The 25,112-nt window shown below is 40.2% G+C and overlaps 1 protein-coding gene across 12 annotated transcripts in view; it reads right to left on the bottom strand.

Annotated features, from left to right (window-relative positions):
• Positions 1 to 25,112, bottom strand: part of PTPRM (protein tyrosine phosphatase receptor type M) — a 1,370,833-nt gene that overhangs the window by 327,726 nt on the left and 1,017,995 nt on the right. For 6 of the 12 annotated variants that reach the window (XM_030213239.1, XM_030213256.1, XM_030213265.1 and 3 more), the window contains one exon: positions 9,429 to 9,503. The exons of the other annotated variants lie outside the window; for them this stretch is intronic. In XM_030213239.1, coding sequence (XP_030069099.1) covers positions 9,429 to 9,503 — 75 coding nt within the window. The remainder of the gene's footprint in view (positions 1 to 9,428; positions 9,504 to 25,112) is intronic. 12 annotated transcript variants of the gene reach the window in all.

Below are 25,112 nucleotides of genomic sequence, written 5' to 3'. Positions count from 1 at the left end.
GCTCAAAGTGTATGTCCTGCTCTTCCTTTTGCCTCAGTGCCCAGGGATCAGGCTTCTTCAAGTCTTGCTCTCCCCCTTGCCTCAGTGCCCAGGTCTCTGCAGTTACTGCAGCAACTCAATTACTTGATGCCAACTCACTAGACCGCATCCTGTCAGTGCCAAAGTGCAGTGGAACCGAGCAGCTGCAGGCTTCCCTTTCACTCAGTGCCACAGGATTACAGATGCTGACAGCTTTTTTTCCCTGCCTCCAAGGCATTGGATCCGAGGTCGGTGTAGCTCCTCCTCTTCCTCGACGCCGAGCAGTTGGAGCTGATCTAAGACTTAGTCCTGCTATTCTCAGCACCCATGAAGCAGAGCCCGTAGACGGCACTCTTCTTCCTTGATGCCGTCCACCATAGCTCACTCTAATACTTCAAATAAAAAAACAGTTTCTTCCTTTGTTTCTTCTAGACAGCGTTCATCCACCGATTTACTACCAAATATTATACCACCAAATATTATAACTTTATTTAAAACATTCCTTCAACAACAAGGAATTACCTCAGATCACCATATCTCTAATACAGAACCTGATAAATATGTGACTATACATAATCCTGAACATTCTCATTCACAAAAATGAGACCATAGACATCATTCTTGGTCTCTTTCTTCTTCACTTTCTAGACCAGTTAGGTCTTTACCAGTCTCTCCAACTTTATCAACAATGTATAAATTAGACTCTCTAATCGCCTGAGAAACAGAGGAGGTCTCTTATTCAAAATTTCTTTTTAAATTAGCAGATACTACAGGTATCATAACTCCATCTCAGTCCTGTCAGTCTTCTGATAAGCGTTCAGTTACTAAATACTTAAATATATCTAAGGAGACTATTAGTCTAAAACGTGACATAAGTCTGCATTTGGACGTTTTTCTCACAAAAATGTCCAAATCGGTATTTTGGAAACCTATTTTTAAATGTTTTTCTATGAAGTTCGTCAGAAGTACGTCCAGATCTCAAGGTGGCATTTCAGGGGCGTGTTCAGGGTGGGACTTGGGCGTTCCTAAAACTTAGATGTTTTTCTGCCATAATGGAACAAAACAAAAATGTCCAGGACTAAAACTTAGATTTTTTAGATTGTAAGCTCCTTGAGCAGGGACTGTCCTTCCATGTTAAAATTGTACAGCGCTGCGTAACCCTAGTAGCGCTTTAGAAATGTTAAGTAGTAGTAGTAGTTTTGAGCTAGACCTGTTTTTATTTATTATTATTATTATTATTTGTAGCATTTGTATTCCACATTTTCCCACCCATTTGCAGGCTCAATGTGGCTTACATTTGCCGTTATGGCGATTGCCATTTCCAGACTTTAGATATGCACATGATTTTGCAATCAAGTGCGTACATACATGGTAGAAGAATGCATTGTGTGCTTACGTACTTGTTAACAAGTGTTTTTGCAATCAAGTGCATATATATGTGTTATAAGAATACATTGTGGTCTTGTGTAGGTGTCGGCTTTATGTAGTTGCTCAGATGATGGTATTATGGTGAGAGTAATAGTGTTGGGCAGTGGTTATGTCGTTTCGGTCTTATTCTTCGTTGTTGTTGTTTAGAAGTTAGGACGATTGTTTGTTGTATGCTTTTTTGAATAGGTCCGTTTTCAGTAGTTTACGAAAGATGGTTAGATCTTGCGTTGTCTTTATGGTCTTCGGGAGTGCGTTCCATAGCTGTGTGCAAATGTAGGAGAAGCTGGTTGCGTAGGTGGACTTATATTTTAATCCTTTGCAGTTGGGGTAATGGAGGTTGAGGAATGTACGTGCTGATCTTTTAGCATTCCTAGCAGGTAGGTCTATGAGGTCTGACATGTAGGCCGGAGCTTCTCCATGTATAATTTTATGGACCATGGTGCATACTTTGAACGCAATTCGTTCCTTTAGTGGAAGCCAGTGTAGTTTCTCTCTTAGCGGTTTGGCGCTTTCGTATTTTGCTTTCCCAAATATAAGTCTGGCTGCCGTATTTTGGGCTGTCTGAAGCTTCTTAATGACTTGTTCTTTACAACCCGCGTATATTCCGTTACAGTAGTCTTGGTGGCTTAACACCATTGACTGTACTAGGCTGCGAATTGTGTCTCTTGGGAAGTAGGTTTTGATTCTTTTAAGTTTCCTCATGGCGTTGAACATTTTCTTTGTTGTATTTTTCACGTGGTCTTGTAGTGTAAGGTTTCGATCAATCGTTACTCCCAGGATTTTCAATCTATCGGAGACTGTAAGAGTGTAGTCTGGGGTGTATATAGTGTTGTTGTTGTTTGAGTTGTAATGTGAGGACAGGATGAGACTATGTGTCTTTTCTGTGTTTAGTTTCAGTTGAAATGCATCCGCCCATTAATTCATTATTTGGAGGCTAAGTTGGATTTCTTTTGCAATTTCTGTTAGGTCCTGCTTGAACGGGATGTATATCGTGACATCATCTGCATAAATATATGGCTTAAGACCATGGTTGGATAGCGATTTAGCTAGAGGTGTCATCATTAGGTTGAATAAGGTTGGTGATAACGGTGATCCTTGTGGGACACCACATTCTGGTGTCCATGGTACTGACGTTTTTGATTTTGAGATCACTTGGTAGGTTCTAGCTTTTAGGAATCCTTGGAACCACTTTAGTACATTTCCTCCAATCCCGAAGTAGTCTAAGATGTTCGAGAGTATTTGGTGGCTAACCATGTCGAATGCGCTGGACATGTCGAATTGGACGAGTAGCACACTGTGTCCTGTTGCTATTAGTTGTTTGAATTTAGTTATGAGGGTGGTTATCACTGTTTCTGTGCTATGGTTGGATCTGAATCCCGACTGTGATTCATGCAATATTGTAAATTTGTCTAAGTATTTGGTAAGTTGTTGTGTTACCATACTTTTTCATTGTTTTGACAATCAGGGGGATGGATGCCACTGGTCGATAGTTGGTCGTGTCGTTTAGTTTTTTCTTTAGGTCTTTGGGTATCGGTGTGAGTAATATGTTTCCTTTGTCTTTGGGGAAGAGTCCGTGTTGTAGCATGTAGTTCAGGTATGTCGTAAGTTCTGTTATGAAGCGTTTGGGGGCGGACTTTACTAGATAACTGGGACAGGTGTCCAATTTGGAGTGGGTTACGAATAAGGCACAAAAAGGTGCCCTAAATGACCAGATTACCACTGGAGGGAATCAGGAATGACTTTCCCTTATTCCCCCAGTGGTCACTAACCCACTTCCCACCCCCCAAAATTGTGATGAAAAACATTACTTGCCAGCTTCTGTGCCACCCTCAGATGTTAAACTCAGGTCCATCAGATTAGCAGGAAGGTCCCTGGGGTAGTCTAGTAGTTGGTGCAGTGCTCTGTGGACAGGTGGACCCAGCCTCCTACCTCTCCCTACCTGTTACAATTGTGGAGGGAACTGCGAGCTCTCCAAAATTCATGAGAAACCCATTGTACCCACAAATAGGTGCCCCCTTCACCCGTAAGAGCTATGGTAGTGGTGTACAGCTGGGGGTAGTGGGATTTGGGGGGGCTCAGCAGACAGAGTAAGGGAGCAATTGTCAAATGTGCACCTGGGAGCATTTTATGAAGTCCACTGCAGTGCCCCCTAGGGTGCCCTACTGCTGTCCTGGGATGTCAGGGGGACCAGTCTACTAAAAATGCTGGCTCCTCCTACATCCCAGTGGCTTGATTTTGTACATTTTGCACTTGGACGTTTTTTTTTCGAAAAAGGACTAAAAAAACAAAACGTTCAAATCACAAAATGTCCATAGTATTTTCGAAAAGGTAGATATTTTTCTTTTTCGAAAATGACCTTCTTTCCTTTTTGGAATATGGACATTTTGTGTAAAACGTCCACATTCAGATTTAGACGTCATGTCGAAAATGCCCCTCTATAACTCTACCACTACCATCAGTACTTCAAGAACATCACAGAAAGATATGGCTCACTCCTTTTTTTGCAAGACCAATACAAACAGCAATTGAAAACAAATACAAAACTGAAGCTATTCTAGGATTTGGAAAGCAACATCTTCCTCATACATCTTTAATAGTTAAATCTGCAATGAGAAGGCATAACACAGAAAAGGATTTTACCAATTATCCACCTCCAAAAGATTTAAAGGTTACGGATGTTATGGCCCGTAAATCATTTCAATCAGCTATGTTATTGGCTAGAATATCAGCCCATACATTCCATCATATAGAATATTTACATACTATTATGAATGATCTTGCGAAATTCCAATCACTAATTCCTCAAGAAAACATTTCTTCCTTCCAAACTATAATGCCTAATTTAGAGGATTATTCAAAACAAATGGTAAAAGCAGTTCATGATAATTATGATACTTCTATTAGAGGGGCAGCTTCTGCCATTGCAGTTCGCAGACTAGCCTGGTTGCATCCTTCTGCATTTGATGAGGAAGTTTTGAAAAAGTTAGCAGATGCTTCATGCATAGGTGACTCCCTTTAAGGAGAAAAAGTTAAAGAACTAATTGAAGGACTCAAGGATGATTGTACTACACTAGATACTCTAGAAACAAACAACAATCCCAAAAGTCAACTTACAAAAAACTTCCATATTATTCATCAAGATCGAGATACCAACAACATAGATCTTATATGTCCACTAAGCCATCTTAGAATTTTAAGACAGCTCGTCAATGATCTAATTACCAACCCAGAAATACAAGAGAGAAATGAAATCAAAAAGTTATCTCGTCTGGATAACCAAAGCAGAATCAAACTTTTTGACAATATAATTCCTTCCAGTCTGCCTGTGGGGGGAAGACTTCAAAGCTTCTACCCTGCTTGACAAAATATCACCACAGACAAATGGATACTTCAAATTATTCAAAAAGGTTATTGATTAAATTTTACCATCATCCACCCTTAAGAAAACCTCCTTAACTTCGATTCATAAAACATCAGCATCCTCTGTTCTTTCAAGAAGTTCAAAGATTGCTCATGGCTCAAGCAATACAGTTAGTTCCCACTGCTCGAAGAAACAAAAGATTTTATTCCAAATACTTTCTCATTCCAAAGGGAAGAGGAGCTTGAGCAATCTTAGACCTTTGCCTATTAAACAAATATATATGAAAAGAAAGATTCTGTATGACTACTCTGGGAGTGATTCTTCCATTCATTCATCAGAATGCATTGAGGATGTCTCTAGACCATCAAGATGCATACTTACACATTTCTATCCATCCGGACCACAGGTGTTTCTTCAATTCATAGTAAACCACCAACATGACTAATACAAAGTCCTTCCTTTTGGACTCACCTCAGCTCACAAAGTATTCACCAAGATTGCAGTAGTACCTGTAGAAACCCTTCGACAGATGGGTATAATTCTATTTCCATACATGGATGACTGGATGCTAGTAGCAGATTCTCCACTGAAATATCTAGCAGCCTTAAATCTAACAAGTTTACTTCTTTCAGAGTTAGGTTCTCTGATAAACCTCAAAGAAATCCCACCTCAGCCCATCTCAGAATCTGAAATTCATAGGTGCATCAATCAACACATCCATGTCAGTAGAGCCTCTACCAAGTCAAAGATCATTAGTAATTATTCGACTAATTCGTCATCATCAGACTAATGTTGATAACAAGGGCCAGAACCATATTGGTGTTGTTAGGTCATATAGCGTTGACAGTCAATGTCATTCCATTAGCAAGACTTCAGATGCATCCTCTACAATGGTTCCTCATTGGATATAAGCAATTTATCCATTATCTGCCAAAACAGTTCTATCACCACAGATCAAATCAGCACTCAACTCAATAAATTTATTGGAATTAAGAGCCGTAAAGTTAGCAATTCAAACTTTTCAGCACAATGTTCACCATCAAGTTATCCAAGTTTGTACAGACAATCAGCTAGCTATGCACTACCTCAACAAACAAGGAGGAATAGGTTCTCACCATCTCAATACCGAAGCACTTCAGATTTCAAACCTCACTCTTGCTCTAAACTCAACTCTATAAGCAACTTATCTCCCAGGCAACAACAATTTACTAGCAGATTCCTTCAGCAGAAAGCTGCAACCACACTAATGATCACTAAAGACCACAGTTATGCAAAAACGTTTTGTTCAGTGCGGCACTCCAGAGATAGACCTATTTTCATCCCCACTAAACAACAAACGTCTGAAGTTTTGCTCAAGGTGGCCTGCTCCAAATTGCATAGCAGAGGACAAATTCTCCATCCCATGGTCATTTCATCTTCTTTATGTATTCCCTCCTCTTGCAATGATACCAAAGTCATTACAGAAGATAATTCAAGACAAGGCTACTTTAACTCTGATTGCTCCATATTGGCCCAGATAACCATGGTTCTTAATACTACACAATCTAGTAACCTGACCTCCTCTATTCCTTTCACAAGAACCAGATTTGTTAACATAATAAAATGGGAATCTTCTCCATCCAGATATCCCCAAACAACAATTAACAGCTTGGTATCTCCACCTTAGCAATTAACTTCTCTTTTTTCCCAACCAGTACTAGATGTCTTATTAGCATCTAGAAAACCTTCCACGAGAGAAATATATGCAGCCAAATGGCACAGATTTTTGAACTGGTTTTCTCTGAAGAATATAGATCCAATTAATTGTTCTATTTCCAGCATTTTGTACTACCTTCTCCATCTTCAAACTCAAGTTTATCATATGCTACAATTAGAGTACACTTAGCAGCAATCTCTGTATTTCATGATCCACTCGATGATACTACTTTATTCTGCCAGCCAGTTGTTAAACACTTTTTAAAAGTTTTATTAAATTTAAAACCACCTGTTTTTTTGTTACATTTGTACCCCGCGCTTTCCCACTCATGGCAGACTCAATGCGGCTTACATATACAGGTAGTTATTTGTACCTGGAGCAATGGAGGGTTAAGTGACTTGCCCAGAGTCATATCCCACCAGTAATATGGGATCTCAACATGGTTTTAAACCAACTAACAGAACCTCCTTTTTAACCGATGATGTCTGCACATTTTAAATTTTTAACATGGAAAACAGTTTTCCTCCTTACTATAACATCTGCACGAAAGAAAAGTGAGAATCAAGCCCTTGTCTTCTACCCTCCATATATACAAATTCTACATGACAAGGCTATTTTACGTCCACATTCAAAGTTTTAACCAAAGGTTGTATCCTCATTTCATATTAATCAGTCCATAACTTTATTTTCTTTTCTCCCCTCACTATTCATCCAGAGAGAAACAATTGCACATGTTAGATTGTGTAAGAGCATTTACCATCTACCTTCAACGTATTTCATCTTCAAATAGACCTTCACAGTTGTTTCTATTAATTAGTCCAGATCATTCACGTCCAGTTTGTAAACGTTGCATATCACACTGGATTGCAAATTGCATTTGGTTTTGCTACCAGAATAATCCTAACCAACACCATGAGCAAATTCCTCCTGTTACAGCTCAAAATCTATGAGCCATGGCTACCTCTACAGCTCATCTACACCAAGTATCAATGATGGTTTTATGCAGAGCAGCTAAACGGTCATCTATCCACACTTTTACCAAACATTATTGCCTCAATACTGTTTCGGCTGTTGATTCAAGTTTCGGTCAAGCATTATTGGCTTCCAGTTTATAATCGACAACTGGCCTCCTCCTCCTTCAACCACAGGTACCAGACATTTTATTTATACACTAGTATGTAATATACGGTACAGTTATGTCTACTACCTGTGTATAGCTTGGGAATCTTCACCTGTGTGGCTATAAGATCTTGTCCATGGAGAAATGAATGTTCCTTACTTGTAATTGTAGTTTTCTGTGAACAGAAGATATTATAGCCACATAATCCCTCCCTCCCACCCTCCCTCCCTAAGTTGTTGATTGCTTTTTAAAAAAACTGGGGGGGGGGGGGTGTTTATTACCTATATCTACTTGGGTGGGATTTTAGGAACATATGCAGCAGACACTAAGTTTGCAGAGCTTGCAGAATGACCGGGTCGGTGAAATCACTTATGCAACAATTCACCTGTGTGGCTATAAGATTTTCTGTCCACGGAAAACTACCGTTATAGGTAAGGAACTTTTATTTTTCTGTGATCTACAGCAGCAATGACAGAAGAATCTGTTCTACATCCTGGAACTCTGCACTTCCTTTTACAGCCCTGCAAGAGAGCGCTGACTGATGACATCACTTCCTGTCTAGTGGAATATAAGGAAGTTCCTGACTCTCAACCCGTTCCAGAGTCCTGCCTGTCTGTTCCTGCTTTGCACTGCTCTATCATCCTGCCTGTCTGTCCCTGCCTTGCTCCAGTGGATCATCCTGCTGGTTTCCTTTACCCAAGAGCTCTTATAAGAACCACCTGCTGACTTCTTTCCTGTTCCTGATTTTATCTGCCTGCTTCCTTCCCTGACCTCCAAGATTGTTTGGCCTTTCTTGAGCCTCTTCAGTACCACTGTTGGTATCCAGGTCTGTTGTGGCCTCTGTTACAGTACTCTTACTCTCCTGGTGAACCTCTAGACTTGTCCAGCCCTGGTCCTAGAATAGGAATGACTTGCCTGCCGCTAGTCAGGGCCTACCTAGCCTCCAGGTTAGTTAGGCAGCGTTAACCCGGCTGCGGCCCAAGGGCTCACCCTCCTTGGCCCATGACACTAAGTAGATAAGGTACTTCAAATAAGAATCAAAATTCTGGCTCTTTTTGCCACATGAGAGCAAGGATGGAAAGCAGTGAAGAGAGAGAGAGAGAGAGAGAGAGAGAGAGAGAGAGAGAGAGAGAGAGAGAGAGAGAGAGAGAGAGAGAGAGAGAGAAAGAACACTATTTGAGCAAACATCATAGTGGTTTACAAAGTCAGTAATTTTTGCAACAAATATATGACATCAGACAGACCATGAAAGGAGAGGGGGTGGAATGAATAGCACAACATAATTAATCCCGTTAAAACTAAATATATATAACTACGCATAATGAATAGAAAGGAGGAGGGATTTAAGAGAAATGGGAGAATTCTATAAATTAAAAGAATCCATAACATACTGAATAAAAACTCGTGTGCCTAACCCAATCCCGTTTGTCAACAGAACATAACTGTTCCCAGTTAAGAGGGCCAAGAGGCTTCTTGAGCGGGTGAAGAAAATCAAGATTCTTCTGTACTGAAAAAGTTATGTTGTAGAATCAAAATATCTTGTTACGTTTAATCATAGCATCTAAAACAAAGGATCTCATCTGTAAAAACCATCCTTATCCCAAGTATGAAACTCCCTACCCACTTTTCTACCACAAATGAACCCTATTTAAAATCCAGTTCTGTTTTGCTATCTCAACTGTATGGTTATAAATTCCATTCTACCTGCTATTTCTACACCATTTGGAGATATTAGTGGCATAGGCTTCTTCAGTTAAGTGGGTAATTTTATTGTACTTAACACTGAAAAAAAGTCTATCACTTACAAATCCAGTTGAAACTGCACATTTTTATCATCATCCTTGTCTCCCAAGTTTTCCTTTTGGACACAGCACCAACACCTGTGAAAAATTATTACATGTATACCTCAATTCTTTTGGTCAATCTACAGAAACATGGTTAAAAATACACTTTCATAGCAGCTGTGACCAACAAGTCATATCTAAGGAGAATAATTAATTGATGGAATGTTATTTTATAACTAATTTCTACTAACAGACTATTCCATCTTTTGGCCTGAAACATTTAGGAATTAATTTTAGAACCCTTAGGCACCACTTAGCTGTGTAAAAAGCAGATTTATGAGTATAAATTTGCAAACACCTATAAATAATGATTTTAGAAAAAAACCTATTTTTAAGTATACACAGCAAGCAGCATGTAGGGATTTAAACAGGTATATTCAGTGTGTGCCTTACAGGTATATATTCATGCCATATTTTAGAACCACAATACACATATCTCTGAAGTTTTACCTGCTGGCATTTACATCTGCTTAGAGTCATGCATAACCTTCCAGCTAACTTGTCTTTTGGATCTGGGGCTTGGAAGAGTACTTGAGAGAGGAGAAAGTGTTCACTTCTCTGATGTTTCAAATCACTTCCCTTGGGTCAAAGGCTGATTTTCAAAAAACAGCTCCTTAGTGGTTCTTTTTGTGCAGGTTTACTCATATCTATCAGTAGCAGCACAAAAAAGTATATATAGCTAAATCAACATGTCTACATGTCACTAATTACATATATACCTCTTGCCTATGCATTGGGGAAGAAGTATATCCTTACTTATTGGTTGCAGGATGTGCATCCTTCTTTTTGGTTTTGGAGAAATAAAATTCATGCTTCAATGCTATGGGAGGGGCAGAGTGCATCTGGTACCCAAAGAAGACAGACAGCTTTTTTGTCTTTTTGGAATTCTTATTTACAAACTATCTCAGGCAGGGCAAGAAGTGCAGTGCTGAATAAACTGGAAACACATCATGACTTGCTCATCTCTTAATGATGTGCCTTGCTGGGGCCCTCTGCCTGGGGAAAGTAGGGGGGGGGGGGGGAGGAGATGAAGGGTTTGGAGGTGGGAGGGTAAGAAAGTCATGTGTACATTTATGCTATAAAAGATGGCCTGGTGGCCTGGAGTCATTAAGAGCTCAGACAACGGGCTATCATTGTTGCCTACTGGAGGGATATGAGAAATGGGGATAGGTACCAGTAGGTTGTTCAAAAATCTCTCTATATAAAAGGCAACACCAACGTTCTATGAAGCCTCCAGCCGGAAGTGTGAAGGGGGAGAGATATCCGGTTTCCCCATGAGTGTCTGCCCCACCCTCTCTGTAACACAAACAGTCAGTGAAGGAAAACAGCAAAGCACGAAATCAAATCGCTCGCTCTGTAACAGTGAAGGACTCAGAGGGGGGAGGGGGGAGGGGAGAGAGGGCAGAGGGCAGGGACACACACACTCCCACATGCACACAGAAGAAAACCTTGCTAGCCCCCCGTTTCATTTGCATCAGAAACGGGGCTTTTTTACTAGTTGGGTCCATAAGTTCCTTTGTTGTTTCTGCATTAGGGTGCTTTGTTCATTTTTTAATCATTGTTTATTTGTTATCGTGCACTTTAGCGTAGATTTTCCATTGCACTATTGTTCAGCAGTTCGCTGTATTGTACATTTGACCCTGAATAAAAACCATTAAAACTTGCATATATAGCCCTCTTGTACTGCCAATCTTTTTTGAAAGCGGCCCTCTCTTTAGATGCGGTTGCATTTCCACATATATCTTTGGCTGCACTATACATATTTTATAAAAAGCTTGCCATATCTTTTATAAAATAATTCCCAGCTTTACATGCACAGACCAACAGGCCCTATACAAAAGTAATGTCTACGCCTGCTTTTCATTGGAAAACAGGTTGTGCTATGTATAAATTGAAATTTAGTGGTTGTGCAACCACCATGAGCAAGCTGTTCTGTAATAATTATATGGATTTCAGCCTAATATGAATTTATTAGACTCTATACCGGTACCAAAATTAGTCATTGAAAATCACACCAGAGAAAGACAGATATTTGCTGTGTGTACCAAAAGACTTGAACCATTAAAAAAAAAATATATATATATATATAGGTTTATGCTGTATTCACCTACTAGATGCTATTTGTAGAGATTAAACTAGATTTTAGATTTCTAGGGCTAAACATTTCAAGAAGATGCATGAGAAACCAGTATTTACAACAGCCTGTTATTAGTCCATTTAGAATAACGGGAGTAATATGCTTGACTCCTGAAGCACTGTTAGGAAAAATATTTGAATTAGGATAAATTGAAGGCCAACTATTTAAGAAAAAGACAGTGCAATTCAGCTACCAATTTACTATTTGAAACTGTGAGGGAGCAAGAGTTGTAACTTAATTGTGCCATTTGAATATTAATCAAATAATCCTGCCATAGCTTGGAATTCTCCATGACTATATAGCAAAAAACACCTGCAGGATAAAGCTTTATATTCATTGTCTTTTCCATTTATGTTATTATTCATGCTGTCATGAACAATGGTTAAACTGACTTTTTTGCAGTGTATAAGCTACACTTATAAACCACAATTCTAAAAAATAATACAGATCAAAGTTATAGGTGGTTATTTTAAATGGCTGTATTTAAACATTTGGAGAGACCCAGATATTTAAATGCCATTTCAGAACTGGGGTCATTCACATATGAGGAAGCTCAGGTAGATGGCAAAGGGAAGAGAGAGTGTTCTGGGAAGGACTACATTCCGTATTTCATATAAATAATCCATGTTCGCATTGGAAATCGTAGATGTTGGAATTTATACCTGCTCTGAAGCACATTTATATGCCTGCTGTCAGAACAGCTGTACATCTCAATGACTGGGATCCCTGAGATACCAGTTCTCCACCTCCCGAATCAAGCCCTCACCTTGATTGAAGCTTCCTCCTAACCCCTTCCCATGGCAGCATATCATTGGCAGCATCCTCCCCATGGCAGTACAACCTCCCACCCCCAGCAGCATAACTCACCCACTTGGCAGCACAACCCCTACTTGAGAACCACCCCCCTTCCTGGGCCTGCCTCACAGCATACCTCTCCAATCTTCCTCTAAGCAGGGGAGGCCCATCATTTGTGGGCACAAGCCTGACTGTGGAGGCCTCCATCTGGCTACCCCCTCCCCTCCTCCAGGGCCCATGGTCCTCAAAAGTAACTGTTGACCTGCTGATTCCCCACCCCCACCTCAAACCCATTCCCAGGGCTTCCGAGGTCCCTTGTATTTAGTGGGGGCAGGAGAAATGCCTATTCACTCTCATTTCATGTTGCAGCCCAATACAGTGGTCACCAAGACCACTAGTGGTATTATCCATATACAGAGTGCCCTGCAATGGCAGAAGAAGGTATGTCCACTTATGCAATTTTATAAAGCTGCTCACACAGCTATGTGGAGGGATATATGTTTTCTTTCCTTGTACGCCATTTTCTAAACTTATTGCTCGCTCTGTATGTGGACAGACTCCCAGGTGCAGTCCTGCATCTATTTTACAAGAGGATCTACACTTGAAAGAGCCTCTTCTAAAATAGTATGGGAATTCCGCATGTTCTGGCTTGGACATATGAATTCCCATTTTCTCATTTTATCTAAAATCCTACTGAATTTTAGAAAATGTGAAAGGTTGCTTCAGCTAGTCACGCAAGTACTTCAAAGAAGACCTTTTAACCTCAGAAATAAAGAAACAATTAAGAAGAAAGGTGGAAGCTTTCAATTCATTTTGGAAAACAGCAATATTGCCCAATGGTTGTGTTCACTAGCGATGACAACTGATTTTGATCCTATTAGACATCTTGAGGTTTTGATATGGTTATGCAAAGCGCAGGCAATTATATTTATTAAATATCTACAGCTCTTAGTAAGAAGTGTGGAGATACATGGCATGTGGCTTTGCCAGTGATGTTAATGATGAGCTAGCGCTAGATATAAAAACATACAAGTCCTATCCATGGCATAGCTCTTGTATTGTATTGGTGTCACAGTTGGGATGTTTATGCTAGCCTATGAGGCCTATGTACTAACCCACATTAAATCAGCCATTAACATGAAGATTTTAGCATGGGTATTATGTCAGGATAAATGCTTGATATAGGAAGAGCTGTGCTCACTTTGGGGTCCTCTTATCAAGCTGCGGGAAAAAGGGTCCTGCACAAGTGGCGGGGGCCGTTTTTCCCACGTGCCAAGGCCTTTTTTACCATAGCGGGTGAAAATCTCCCAAACAAACATTGTCATACAGTAAGACAACTCTTACCGCATGGCCATGCAGTGGGGAGCCCATACTGCCACCCACTGAGATGGTGATAACAGCGGTAACCCAGCAGTAACCGGGCAATGCACAGTGATGCCCGATTATGCCACACAAGCCATTTCTGGGGTTTTTCTTTTTCTCTCAGAAATGGTGTGTGCTCAGGGTGGAATTACCGCCGGCAGCCGCATTGGGCTGGTGGTACTCCTGATTTAGCGTTCAGTAAGTCCGCATTGGGCTTACCGACGCTTTGTAAAAGACCCCCTCGGTGAAAGGGGGGATTTATCATCAGGTGAAATCGGGAGCCACTGTCTCTTGTTTTTAGCTGGGAAGTAAAGGTAGGGGACAGAGATTTTTATCTGAGGAGATATTATTATTATTTTATCTGAGGAGATGGACAAAGAGAGTAATGGAGGTTTACATTGGGAATTGCATTAGTTTGCTAAATCTAATGCAAAAACAACTACAACTTAGCAATAACCACCAGCTCTAATTAATTATTTATGTATTTGCATGATGATTAGCTCACTTCAGGTTTTTCCCATGCCAGATTGTGTTATATCGGAATTAATGATGATGCAGAATAATGTGAACATTTGCAGGCATTTGTTTTCACTAATGCAGGTACTAAGGCATGTCAGTGGTTAGCACACCAGCAGGGGCATTTTCGAAAGAGAAGGGCACCCATCTTCCGACACAAATCGGGAGATGGGCGTCCTTCTCTCAGGGTCACCCAAATCAGCATAATCGAAAGCCAATTTTGGGCGTCCTCAACTGCTTTCTTTCGTAGGGACGACCAAAGTTCATGGGGGCGTGACTGAAGCATTGTGAAGGCGGGACTGGGGCGTGCCTAACACATGGGCGTCCTCGACCGATAATGGAAAAAAGAAGAGCATCCCTGACGAGCATTTGGCTGACTTTACTTGGTCCATTTTCTTTCACGACCAAGCCTCAAAAAGGTGCGCAAACTGACCAGATGACCACCAGAGGGAATCGAGGATGACCTCCCCTGACTCTCCCAGTGGTGACTAACCCCCTCCCACCCCGAAAAACACAACTTAAAAAACTTTTTTTGCCAGCCTGAAATGTCATACTCAGGTCCATCACAGCAGTATGCAGGTCCCTGGGAGGGGAGGTATGTGTGTGTCAGCGGAGGCATAGCAAAGGCATGGACGTCCCTATTTCAAACATTTTGGACGTCCTGAACTGCCCCCCCCCCACAGGGACGGCCAAATTTCAAAGGAGTGGGGGAGTGGCCTAGTGGTTAGAGCACTGGTCTTGCAATCCAGAGGTGGCCAGTTCAAACCCCACTGCTGCTACTTGTGATCCAAAATCCAAATAAATAAAGGGGGTGTCAGAGGCATAGCAAGCATGGAGATCCTTCTCACACAAACATCCAGGCATGAACATCCTTCTCACAGAAACATCACACTTTGGACTGCAGTGCCCCCTAGGGTGCCCGGTTGGTGTCCTGGCATGTCAGGGGGACCAGTGTACTACTAATGCTGGCTCCTCCCACGACCAAATGACTTGAATTTGGTCGTTTTTGAGATGGGTGTCCTCGGTTCCAATTTTGGCCGAAAACCGGGGATGACCATCTCTAAGGTTGACCATCTCAACATTTATGTCAACCATCTCTAAGGTTGACCTAAATGTTGAGATTTGGGTGTCCCCGGCTTTATTATCGAAATGAAAGATGGACACCCATCTTGTTTCGATAAGGACGCCCTCAGTAAAACCCTAGTGCAATTCACTGCTATTCAAATCCCAGCTTCTGACAATAAGCGGTGGTGATCTCCTAGTCTCCATGATAAATAATTAAGGTAACCTTTCTCCAAAGAAATCCAGTCCTGTGTTATTTATGAAATAACATAACAAAAAGGAAAAAAATGAAACTAGGCCCGATATTCAAGGGGTCAGTATATAAAATTAAGCACCAGCATTTAAACTGAATATCTATCTATCTATCTATCTATCTATCTATATGACCAGTGACTGTTCCAGCATGTACATATAGCGGTCCTTTTACTAAGAAGTGCTAACATATTTAATGCGTGCTAATGATTAGAGGGGGTCCTTTACAAAGGCATGCTAGCGTTTTTAGTGCATGTTAATGATTAGCACGCTATAAATGCTAGAGATGCCCATAAAAATATAAGCAATAGAACGGGCAAAAATTTTATTTTGAAATTGTGCAGGGACATACAAGATAGAATATGACTGGTCCCAAGCCGCCATGTATTTAAATCCAGTATAAAAGCAGAGCAAATATCATATCAAAATAACCAGCATAGATATTTTGCCACTCTCTCAACTTTTATATATTTTATTAAATTTTTTTGTAAAGGATCATCAGAATTCACAGCATCAACGCTGCTTATCCAGCTTTTAAAAGCAGCAATGTGCAAATCTTCATTGATCCATCTTTTTCAATTTTTAAGATAACCTGACTTTGTTTAAGCACTTTCATGAATATATCTTTAAGAAAGTTCACAAAATAGTTGAAATTGAATTAATAGCACTAGAATATATGGGCATCTCTAACACATGCTTATTTATAGTGCATGCTAAAAATGCTAGCACACCTTTGTAAAAGGACCCCAGATTGTACTAAATGCCATGCAGCTCATTGTATTCCTATGGGCTGCATGGCATTTAGAACATGCTAAATTCATTAGCGTACCTTAGTAAAAGGACCCCATAAAGTTAGGCCTGCTATTTAATAGGTCTAACTTTAAATGCTGACCTATCAGTTTAGAAGCTGACTGTAAGTGCTGGTGCTGCCTTCACCCTGCCCCAGATCCAGCCCTTTTTCGTATAGGTAAAATTGGGGCATTTAACTGTCTAAACAGCCTGATTTTCCTGTATAAGAATGGAAAATGGAGGGATAAACAAGTTACTTGTTCACTATTTGCCAGCAAAAGCATACCTTGCTTTCAATTTGGGCTGCTGTATTCTATAGTACCTGTAGCTTTTTCAAATATTTTTGAAGAAGGCTCACAGAAATAGAATTATAATTGTGCTGTGGCATGGGTTATTGTAATCAAATGTTTAGTTGAAACATATTCCTGAATATGTCAAATTATCCTCAAATAATAAAAGTCAGTTTACAAATTGGTGTGATATGTGAGGTCAAAGATAATTCTGGGTCTACTGAATGAAAAGACAGCTCCCAACATTTTGATCTAACCCACAATCCAGATTCCAAGTCACTTTTCCCGACCCAAAGCTAGTCAGATTTACTCACATTCCAGACCAATTTGTTGTAAGTAAATCATTCTGCAATTCTATCCAACCAGTTATTATAGACAAGCTTGTGTGCCTCTCCCCTTTTAAAAGGAAATATTACCTAAATTGAATATCATCTGCTGAAACACAAGGTACCTCAACTGCTGAAAGATCTTTAGGAAAGAAAGCTAACAAGATGCTGAAAAGATAGCAGACACGATAGAAAACCTTGCGGTTATCCTACAAAATGAAAAAAATCATCAAAAAAGCTGCAGAGAAATCTAATACAACTATCACAGCACTCCTACCATTATCCAAGTCATTCATGAAATCATTCAGTAAAGACGCCAAGACAGTCTGTGAACTATGGGAACTTATGGAAATTTGACTGAAATAAATTAAAAACATCTGTTTCTTGCAAGAAATCTACAAGAAATTGACTTCTCTAATAGTTTATCAAAAATGTTAGCTCTCCAGTTTCTCTAGATCCACAGATGATTTCTTTAATAAAGTTTTTTTGTAGCTTGTTTAAACACGTTTGGACAACTGCCTTCTCTTAGGCTAGTGTTCACAATCAAAACTAACAGTACAAAAGTTCAGCCAGGCAAGAATCTAGACTATAGGCTGCTGGTCACAAGCCATTAATAATGATTTTCAAAGATGATGGACAGACTGGATAAAATTGAAGCCAATTCCACACTGGCTTGTCTATCTCCCATTCCTTGCCTGCTCTCAACCCACCATTGCCTACATGCTCTACAAGACTCAATCTCACCACCACACATCTCTCCTGGAACCTAAAGCAGTGCAATTTTACTCTGGAAGTGATTAGCAAAATAATTTCAAAATTATCACTACAGTTCTCATGAGTGGTGATGTTAGGTCTTTCATAATTGCAAAAAGCTGTCTTGGCCTACTGGCAGCATGATTTAGCTGCCAGTAGGCCAAGAGAGTAGCTAAAAAATACAAAACCTGTTTTGGCTGCTTTCACAGCCCTTGAAGAAAGTTATATTCTAATGGCAGTTATATTCTAATTGCACATATCTATTTTAAGCCTTCCTCTACTTATGTTTTAATCTCCAAATCCACAGAATAAAGCTGGAGAGGTCAAAATGGAGCACAACACAAAATTCAGCAGCAGCAGCAGCTGGTGGACTGCTTTGCATCTCAGCTGGGGAAAGTACCTTCACGTGGTAACCCCTCTGTTTAATATACTAAATCTCAGCAAGGCAACACCACAAAGTATGCTTGGAAAGGAAAGGAAGAATATACACTCACTGTACATCACCCAGGATAAAAACATACCCTCCCATATCTTATACACTAGGGTTAGCGATAGTACACCAGACATCTGTAGATTTTGCAAAAAAGAGCTGGAAATGGTTACACATCTTGAGCTGGCAGAAAATTTCTCTACAATAAGGTGGCTTGTTTCATCCATTGGAACCTTTGTAAACATTGATGTACTGGAAAACAATGACCCTAAGAGGATTAGACCAGAACAGCATTAGACCAGAGGTCAGTCCTAAGTAATTACTTTGTGGAATGTTTGAAGAGAGAGAGAGAGAGAGAGAGAATATGCTCAAATATCAAGAACTGAAGTAAAAAAAAAAATGTAACAGAAGAATACAAAAATATTTCCCATTGTTTTGTGAGCCATAGTCTTGATTAAAAGGAATTTTCAAACACACCTGGATATATTGCCTATACGTCTTATGATGTATAGGCAATATACGTCATACGACGTCACTTCACTTCACTGGCTCCCTATCCGTTTCTGCATACAGTTCAAACTCCTCTTATTGACCTATAAGTGCATTCACTCTGCAGCTCCTCAGTACCTCTCCACTCTCATCTCTCCCTACATTTCTCCCCGGGAACTCCGTTCACTGGGTAAATCTCTCTTATCTGCATCCTTCTCCTCCACTGCTAACTCCAGACTCCATTCCTTTTATCTTGCTCCACCATATGCCTGGAATAGACTTCCTGAGCCGGTAAGTCAAGCTCAATCTCTGGCCGTTTTCAAATCTAAGCTAAAAACCCACATTTTTGATGCTGCTTTTAACTCCTAACCCTTATTCACTTGTTCAGAACCCTTATTTTATCATCCTCACTTTAATATTCCCTTATCTCTTGTTTGTCTGTCCTAATTAGATTGTAAGCTCTGTCGAGCAGGGACTGTCTCTTCATGTCTAGTAGCACTTTAGAAATGATAAGTAGTAGTAGTAGTAGCAGTAGTTATGAACTCTAGAAGCCAGCTCTCTTTGGCACAACACAAGTACTACAGTGAGCATCAGCAGTACTATATACCCTGACTTAGGAGTGAGGTTCATTTTTGACATGGTATACACAACACTAACCTATTTGAAGACATTGTCCCCAAGAGCTGCAAAGGGTTATTTATCTCATAACTGTCTTATGTTCTGATGGGAGAAATTTTCTATACAGAAAGACACAATAAAGTGACACATCTCATCCACTGGAAATTTTGTAAATATTACCACATTGCTGTAGCAGAAAAGCATTGGGATCCAAACCCTTTGACAATTATGGAAAATGAAGATGTTTTGATCACCCTGGACATTCTCATTCCAAGCAATAAAAAGCTTGATGCTAGAAAAACAGACATCATTGTAAAGGAGAAAACCATGAGAACATTCCCCCTACCCCCCCCCCCCCCCCCCCCCCAATATTCAGCTCTACTTAACAGGTCAGAATGGCTGCTCACCGGTTAAATAGTGCTTAAGTGGCTATCTGCCGATATTTAGCAGGGGCCAGCCGGCTATCCCCCGCTAAATATCCCGTTAGAAGCTAGACGGTTATATTGCCCGATATAACCGGCTGTCTGCCTATTTTTAAAGCTGGTTAAGCGGCCAAATTTGGCTGCATGTAAACGTGGGATATCTTTGGCTGGTTTAAAGATAATTGGCTAAGTCTGAATATTGACATAGCCAGTTATCGTTAAACCGGCCAAAAATAAACCAGATATTCAATGCCGGTCACCAGAAATAGCCTAGCACTGAATATCCAGGCTCAGCGCAGACCGCAGGAGTTAGCAGGTCTAACTCCCGCAATCTGAATATCAGCCCCATCATTGATAGTGGAAGTGTCAGTACCAAGTGATCATTCTTTGAGGTAAGTGGAGAAAGAAGATTTTCAAGGACCAAAAAATGCAGTCAGAGACCAAGGATACGTGGCAGAAAGATACAGAGATGACTGCTCTGTTAAACTGTAGTGCAACTGACCACTGTGGCACTCACAAGTTGGTGCTGGGGCAGAATCTGGTGAAGGTGGAAATCATGCAGGCACTGGTAAGATGCAGTGCCGATACCGCATGTGGGACTGCGTAAATAGCAGCCCTAACTTTGCCCAGTTAGTAATGCAGGTAGGGTACTGAATATTGGCCAAATCTGTATAGCTTCCAAGCACTAAGACCAAAATATTCAGTGCTGATGCATGTAATGCACTGCCCTGCCCTGTACTGGATATCTGGTCTAATTTAGCCGGCAGCAGTCAGCATTTAAAAAATATTGACTGCTGTTGGCTGGATATTATATATTTTTTTATTCCTATTCTCAAATTTTATATGAGATTTTAAAAAATGCATAGGAAACTGGGGAGCTGTATGTAGTATTTGATTACTGGATGTGCATAGCTCTTTGCTTTCTCACCTCTGCTCTTTTTGGAAAAATCTTTTGCGCTACATTTTTATACTTCTCTTCTGTGTCAACCTAAAGATTACAGCTGCTATATTTAAATGTTAAGCGCCTTAATTTCTTTTTCCAAGACACTTCATAAGAACTCAACTGCTTCTTGCTTATTCAGTATCAGGCTCATTTTCAAAAGAGATAGACATCCAAAAAGTGACATGTCAGCATTTGGATGTTTATCTCACAGAAAAGTCCAAATCAGTATTATCGAAAACTCTTTTTGGATGTCTTTCTCTGAAGTCCGTCAGAAGGACGTCCAAATCTCAAGGGGGGCATGCCAGGGGCATGTTCAAGGCGGGAGTTGGGCATTTCTAAGACATGGACGTCTCAGCAATAATGGAACAAAACAAAGACGTCCAAAACTAAAACTTGGATGTTTTGAGCTAGATCTGTTTTTATAGTGAATACCTGCAGTGGGAATTGATCCCACTTCCCCAAGATCAAAGTCTGCTGCACTAACCACTAGGCTACTCCACACAAGAGGTGCCCCAAATGACCAGATGACCACTGGAGGGACTCTGAGATCACCTCCCCTTACTCCCCCAGTGGTCACTATCCCCCTACCACCCCAAAAAATGTGATTTAAAATATTACTTGCCAGACTCTATGCCAGCCTCAGATTTTATACTCAGGTCAATTAGAATAGCATGCAGGTTCCTGGAGTAGTCTAGTAGTGGTGCAGTGCACTGCAGACAGGTGGACCCAGGCTTCTACCTCCCCCTACTTGTTACATTTGTGGAGGAAACTGGGTTTCTGGTGGGTTTTGGAGGGCTCACACTCTACCCACATATTGGTGCTCCCTTCACTTGTAAAGGCTATGGTAGTTGGGGGTAGTAGGTTTTGGGGGGAGGCTCAGCACACAAGGTAAGGGAGCAATGGTGAGATTTTATGAAGTCCACTGCAGTGCCCCCAAGGATGCCCTATTGCTTTCCTGAGATGTCACTTTTCCACTATTCTACCTGATGCTAAGCTTTCTATTTTTTTTTTTTTATAACATCTGAGCCTTGTGTCTATTGTTTATCATTAGATTTGGGCTTTGAATTCAGATCTATAGATGAAAAAGAGGTCTCATTACATATACCTAAATACCAGAGTGCTATTTTTCCATACTTCATAGCAAGAGTGTACATTCCCTAATTACCTGTCCCAATGCAACTGAAGCTTTTACCTCCTCAGTGCATGTAAATGGTTTCATCCCTGTGTGGATTATCTGATGCTATGTGAGGCTTTCTTTCCAACCAAAGCTTTTACCACACTCAGGACATGTAAATGGTTTCACTCCTGTGTGTCTTCGCTGGGTCATTGTGAGGTTTACCTTCTGACCAAAGCTTTTACCAGACTCTATACATGCAAATGGTTTCTCTCCCATGTGAACTTTCTGATGCACTTTGAGATTTATATTACAACCAAAGCTTTTACCACATTTAGAACATGTGAATGGTTTCAGGGATTTTCTTGTGTATTTTGTATGTTTTGCATTTGGATGTATTTGTTTAAAATGGACCAAAAAATAAAACATCCAAATCACAAAACATTTTTCCAATCAGCATTTTCAAAAGGAAAAGACAGACATTTTTTTGTAGAAAATGACCTTTCCTGTTCTGATTTTGGAAGTTTTACAAAAATCGTCCAAATTCAGACTTAGATGTCATATCCAAAAATGTCCCTTGTGCATTTGACTTGCCCATAGTCACAAGAGGCAGCAGTGGGAATTGAACCTATGTTGCCAGGATCAAAGCCCGCTGGACTAACCTCCTCTATTTTGGATGGCTTGCATTTGGATGTCTTTTGTTCGAAAATGGACCAAAGAAAAGGACGTCCAAATCACAGGATGTCCATAGTATTTTCAAACACAAAAGACAGACATCTATCTTTTTCGAAAATGACCTACTTTCCTGTTTGGAATTTGGACGTCTTTGTAAACTGTCCAAATTCTGATTTAGACATTTCTTTCGAAAATGCCCCTCTATGTCAATGGCTTTTAGATTATCCCTTACATAAAGATAATCCTTCCTCCCCCCACCTTCTTTTTACTAGCTTTCCTTTTCTAATAAGTGTATACCCCAATATATTCAACAACCCAGTCTTGATTATAGCTGTAACCATATCAGTATCCTCTTTCAACATGGTGACTTCTAGATTCAAACCAAGAATATTTGTACACATGACTTTCAAGTTGATTTTCAACTCCCCTCTCTTGCTCTTATCTTTTCCCTCCTAATGGACATGATTACAGCATCTTTTATTACTTTAAATTGTTCAATTATTTTTTTCATTAAGTTGCTTTTCCTATGTTGTTTAAATACATATGAACAGGTTTCCCTACAGTAATTGTATCATATTCTATTCATTTGGGAATTATTTGTTGTTTCCTATTAGATTATTTTATATGGGAATTCACCATTGCATATTACAGAATAAATTGCACTTTTTTCCCAGCACTTTTATTAGTGTGTTCATTCCTTCCCTCGCTGGACTATATTTGCATTTATTAAAAATATATACTGCATTTCCACTACATGAAACTGTGCATGATTCTTAAAGGCCTCTTTTACTAAACCGTGCTAGCAATTCCCAGTGCAGCAAATAAGAGGAAGCCCATTTAATTCGTATGGGCTTCCTCTCATTAGCTATGCGGGAATCGCTAGCGCGGTTTAGTAAAAAGCTCTAAGGGCCCTGTTTAATAAGGTGTGCCAGAATTTTCAGCACACACTAAAATTACATAAGTACATACTGGGAAAAGACCAATGGTCCATCAAGCCCAGCATCCTGTCTCCGACAGCGGCCAATCCAGGCTTCAAGAACCTGGCAACCCCCCCCCAAAAAATAAATGTTTAGGGGAGGATGGCTTTTACTGGCTGTGGAAAAAAAGGCCCCCACCGCTAGCACAGGGCCCTTTATCCCGCAGCTTGGTAAAAGGACCCCTTATGGCTCTGTTTACTAAGCAGCGCTAAGGGCATGCTAGCGCTTTTAGCTAGCTTTTACCAAGTTGCGGGATAAAGGGCCCTGTGCTAGCAGTGGGGGTCATTTTTTCCACAGCCAGTAAAAGCCACCCTCCCCCTAAAAAAATGACCACAAAGTGAGATAACTCTTACTGCATGACCATGCGGCGTGGAGTCCTTTTGAGGTGGCAATAAGGGTTCCTGTGCTAACCTGGAAGTAACTGGGTAGTCCATGGCGATGCCCAATTACTGCTTGATTATTGCTATGCAAGCCATTTCTGGGGGTATTCTTTTTCCCCCAGAAATGGCATGTGCTCGTGCAGGACTATCGCCAGTGGGCAGTAGTCTTGGAACAGCAAGTGGTAAGCCCGCGTTGGACTTACCACTGCTCCGTAAAAGGGCCCCTCAGTTTGTTAATTTTACTTATTGTTTTGCTGATTATTCAGCCTGGCTCCCCTCAGCTTGAATAAGTCTTTATTACTATTTTGTTTGGTGAAATATGTATGCATAAAATTTAATGTGGTTAAAAGAGGGTAAATGCATTGCTGAAATGTTATATTAAAGCTTCACAAACATCTCTAATTTTAGTTCTATTAAAAATGTGATAAGATGTATATGTTTCCATTGTTGCTGTATCTATGAAGCATAATTACATCTGCAGCATGTCAATGTAATGCTTTGGAATGGAAAAGTTCAGCACTGTTTACAAAGCTTTATTTTCAAGGAGCCAAGAAACTGTGAATTACATTTGGAAAACGTGAAGTAGGAGCATTTCATGGAATGCTCTGAAACACATTTAATCTAGACAAATGCATTATCAAAGGCCAAGTTTTCTAATGAACCAAAATCCTGCAAAGAAAAAGAAAACCCTCCAAAAAGGGCTTGACATTCCTAATGAACAATTTAGGATCCAGACACTAAAACTAACACTACACATTCTGGACTAAATTCTATAAATAGTGCCTAAAAAATTAGAACAAAAAAAAAAAAGTACTAAGCTCTATTCTATAAATGGCTCTTAAATTTAGGCACTGTTTATAGAATAGTGCTTAGCAACAGGAACCAAGACTACTTTTAGGCACAGTGCTTACACCAATGAAACCCTGGTGTAAATCTCCATGCCTAAATTAGGAGCAGATCTCCTGAATTCTACAACATGTATAAATTAAAGGAATGCCCCTGATCCAATGACCCTCCCATAACTACGTCCCCTTTTTGGACCCACGCCTAAATTTACAAGCTTAAATTTTAATTAAAGCCAATTAGCATCAATAATTGCTTGCTAAAATTGCAATTATTGGTGCTAATTGGCTCATGATTCAACTAAACTGTGCACGTGAAATTTAAAGTACCGTTTATAGAATTTGAGGGTCTTTTGACTTGTATCCTAAAAAGGTTTGGCATCAATTTTTAGTTGGTGCAGTGACCACATTGAATTAAGCATCAGTCTGTCAACATGTACAATTAAAAAAAAAAAAATTATAAACTTTTAATT

The sequence above is a fragment of the Microcaecilia unicolor genome, chromosome 1, assembly GCF_901765095.1.
Source record: "Microcaecilia unicolor chromosome 1, aMicUni1.1, whole genome shotgun sequence".
Taxonomy (NCBI): Eukaryota; Metazoa; Chordata; class Amphibia; order Gymnophiona; family Siphonopidae; genus Microcaecilia; species Microcaecilia unicolor.
This window is presented reverse-complemented; position numbering and strand designations above follow the sequence as displayed.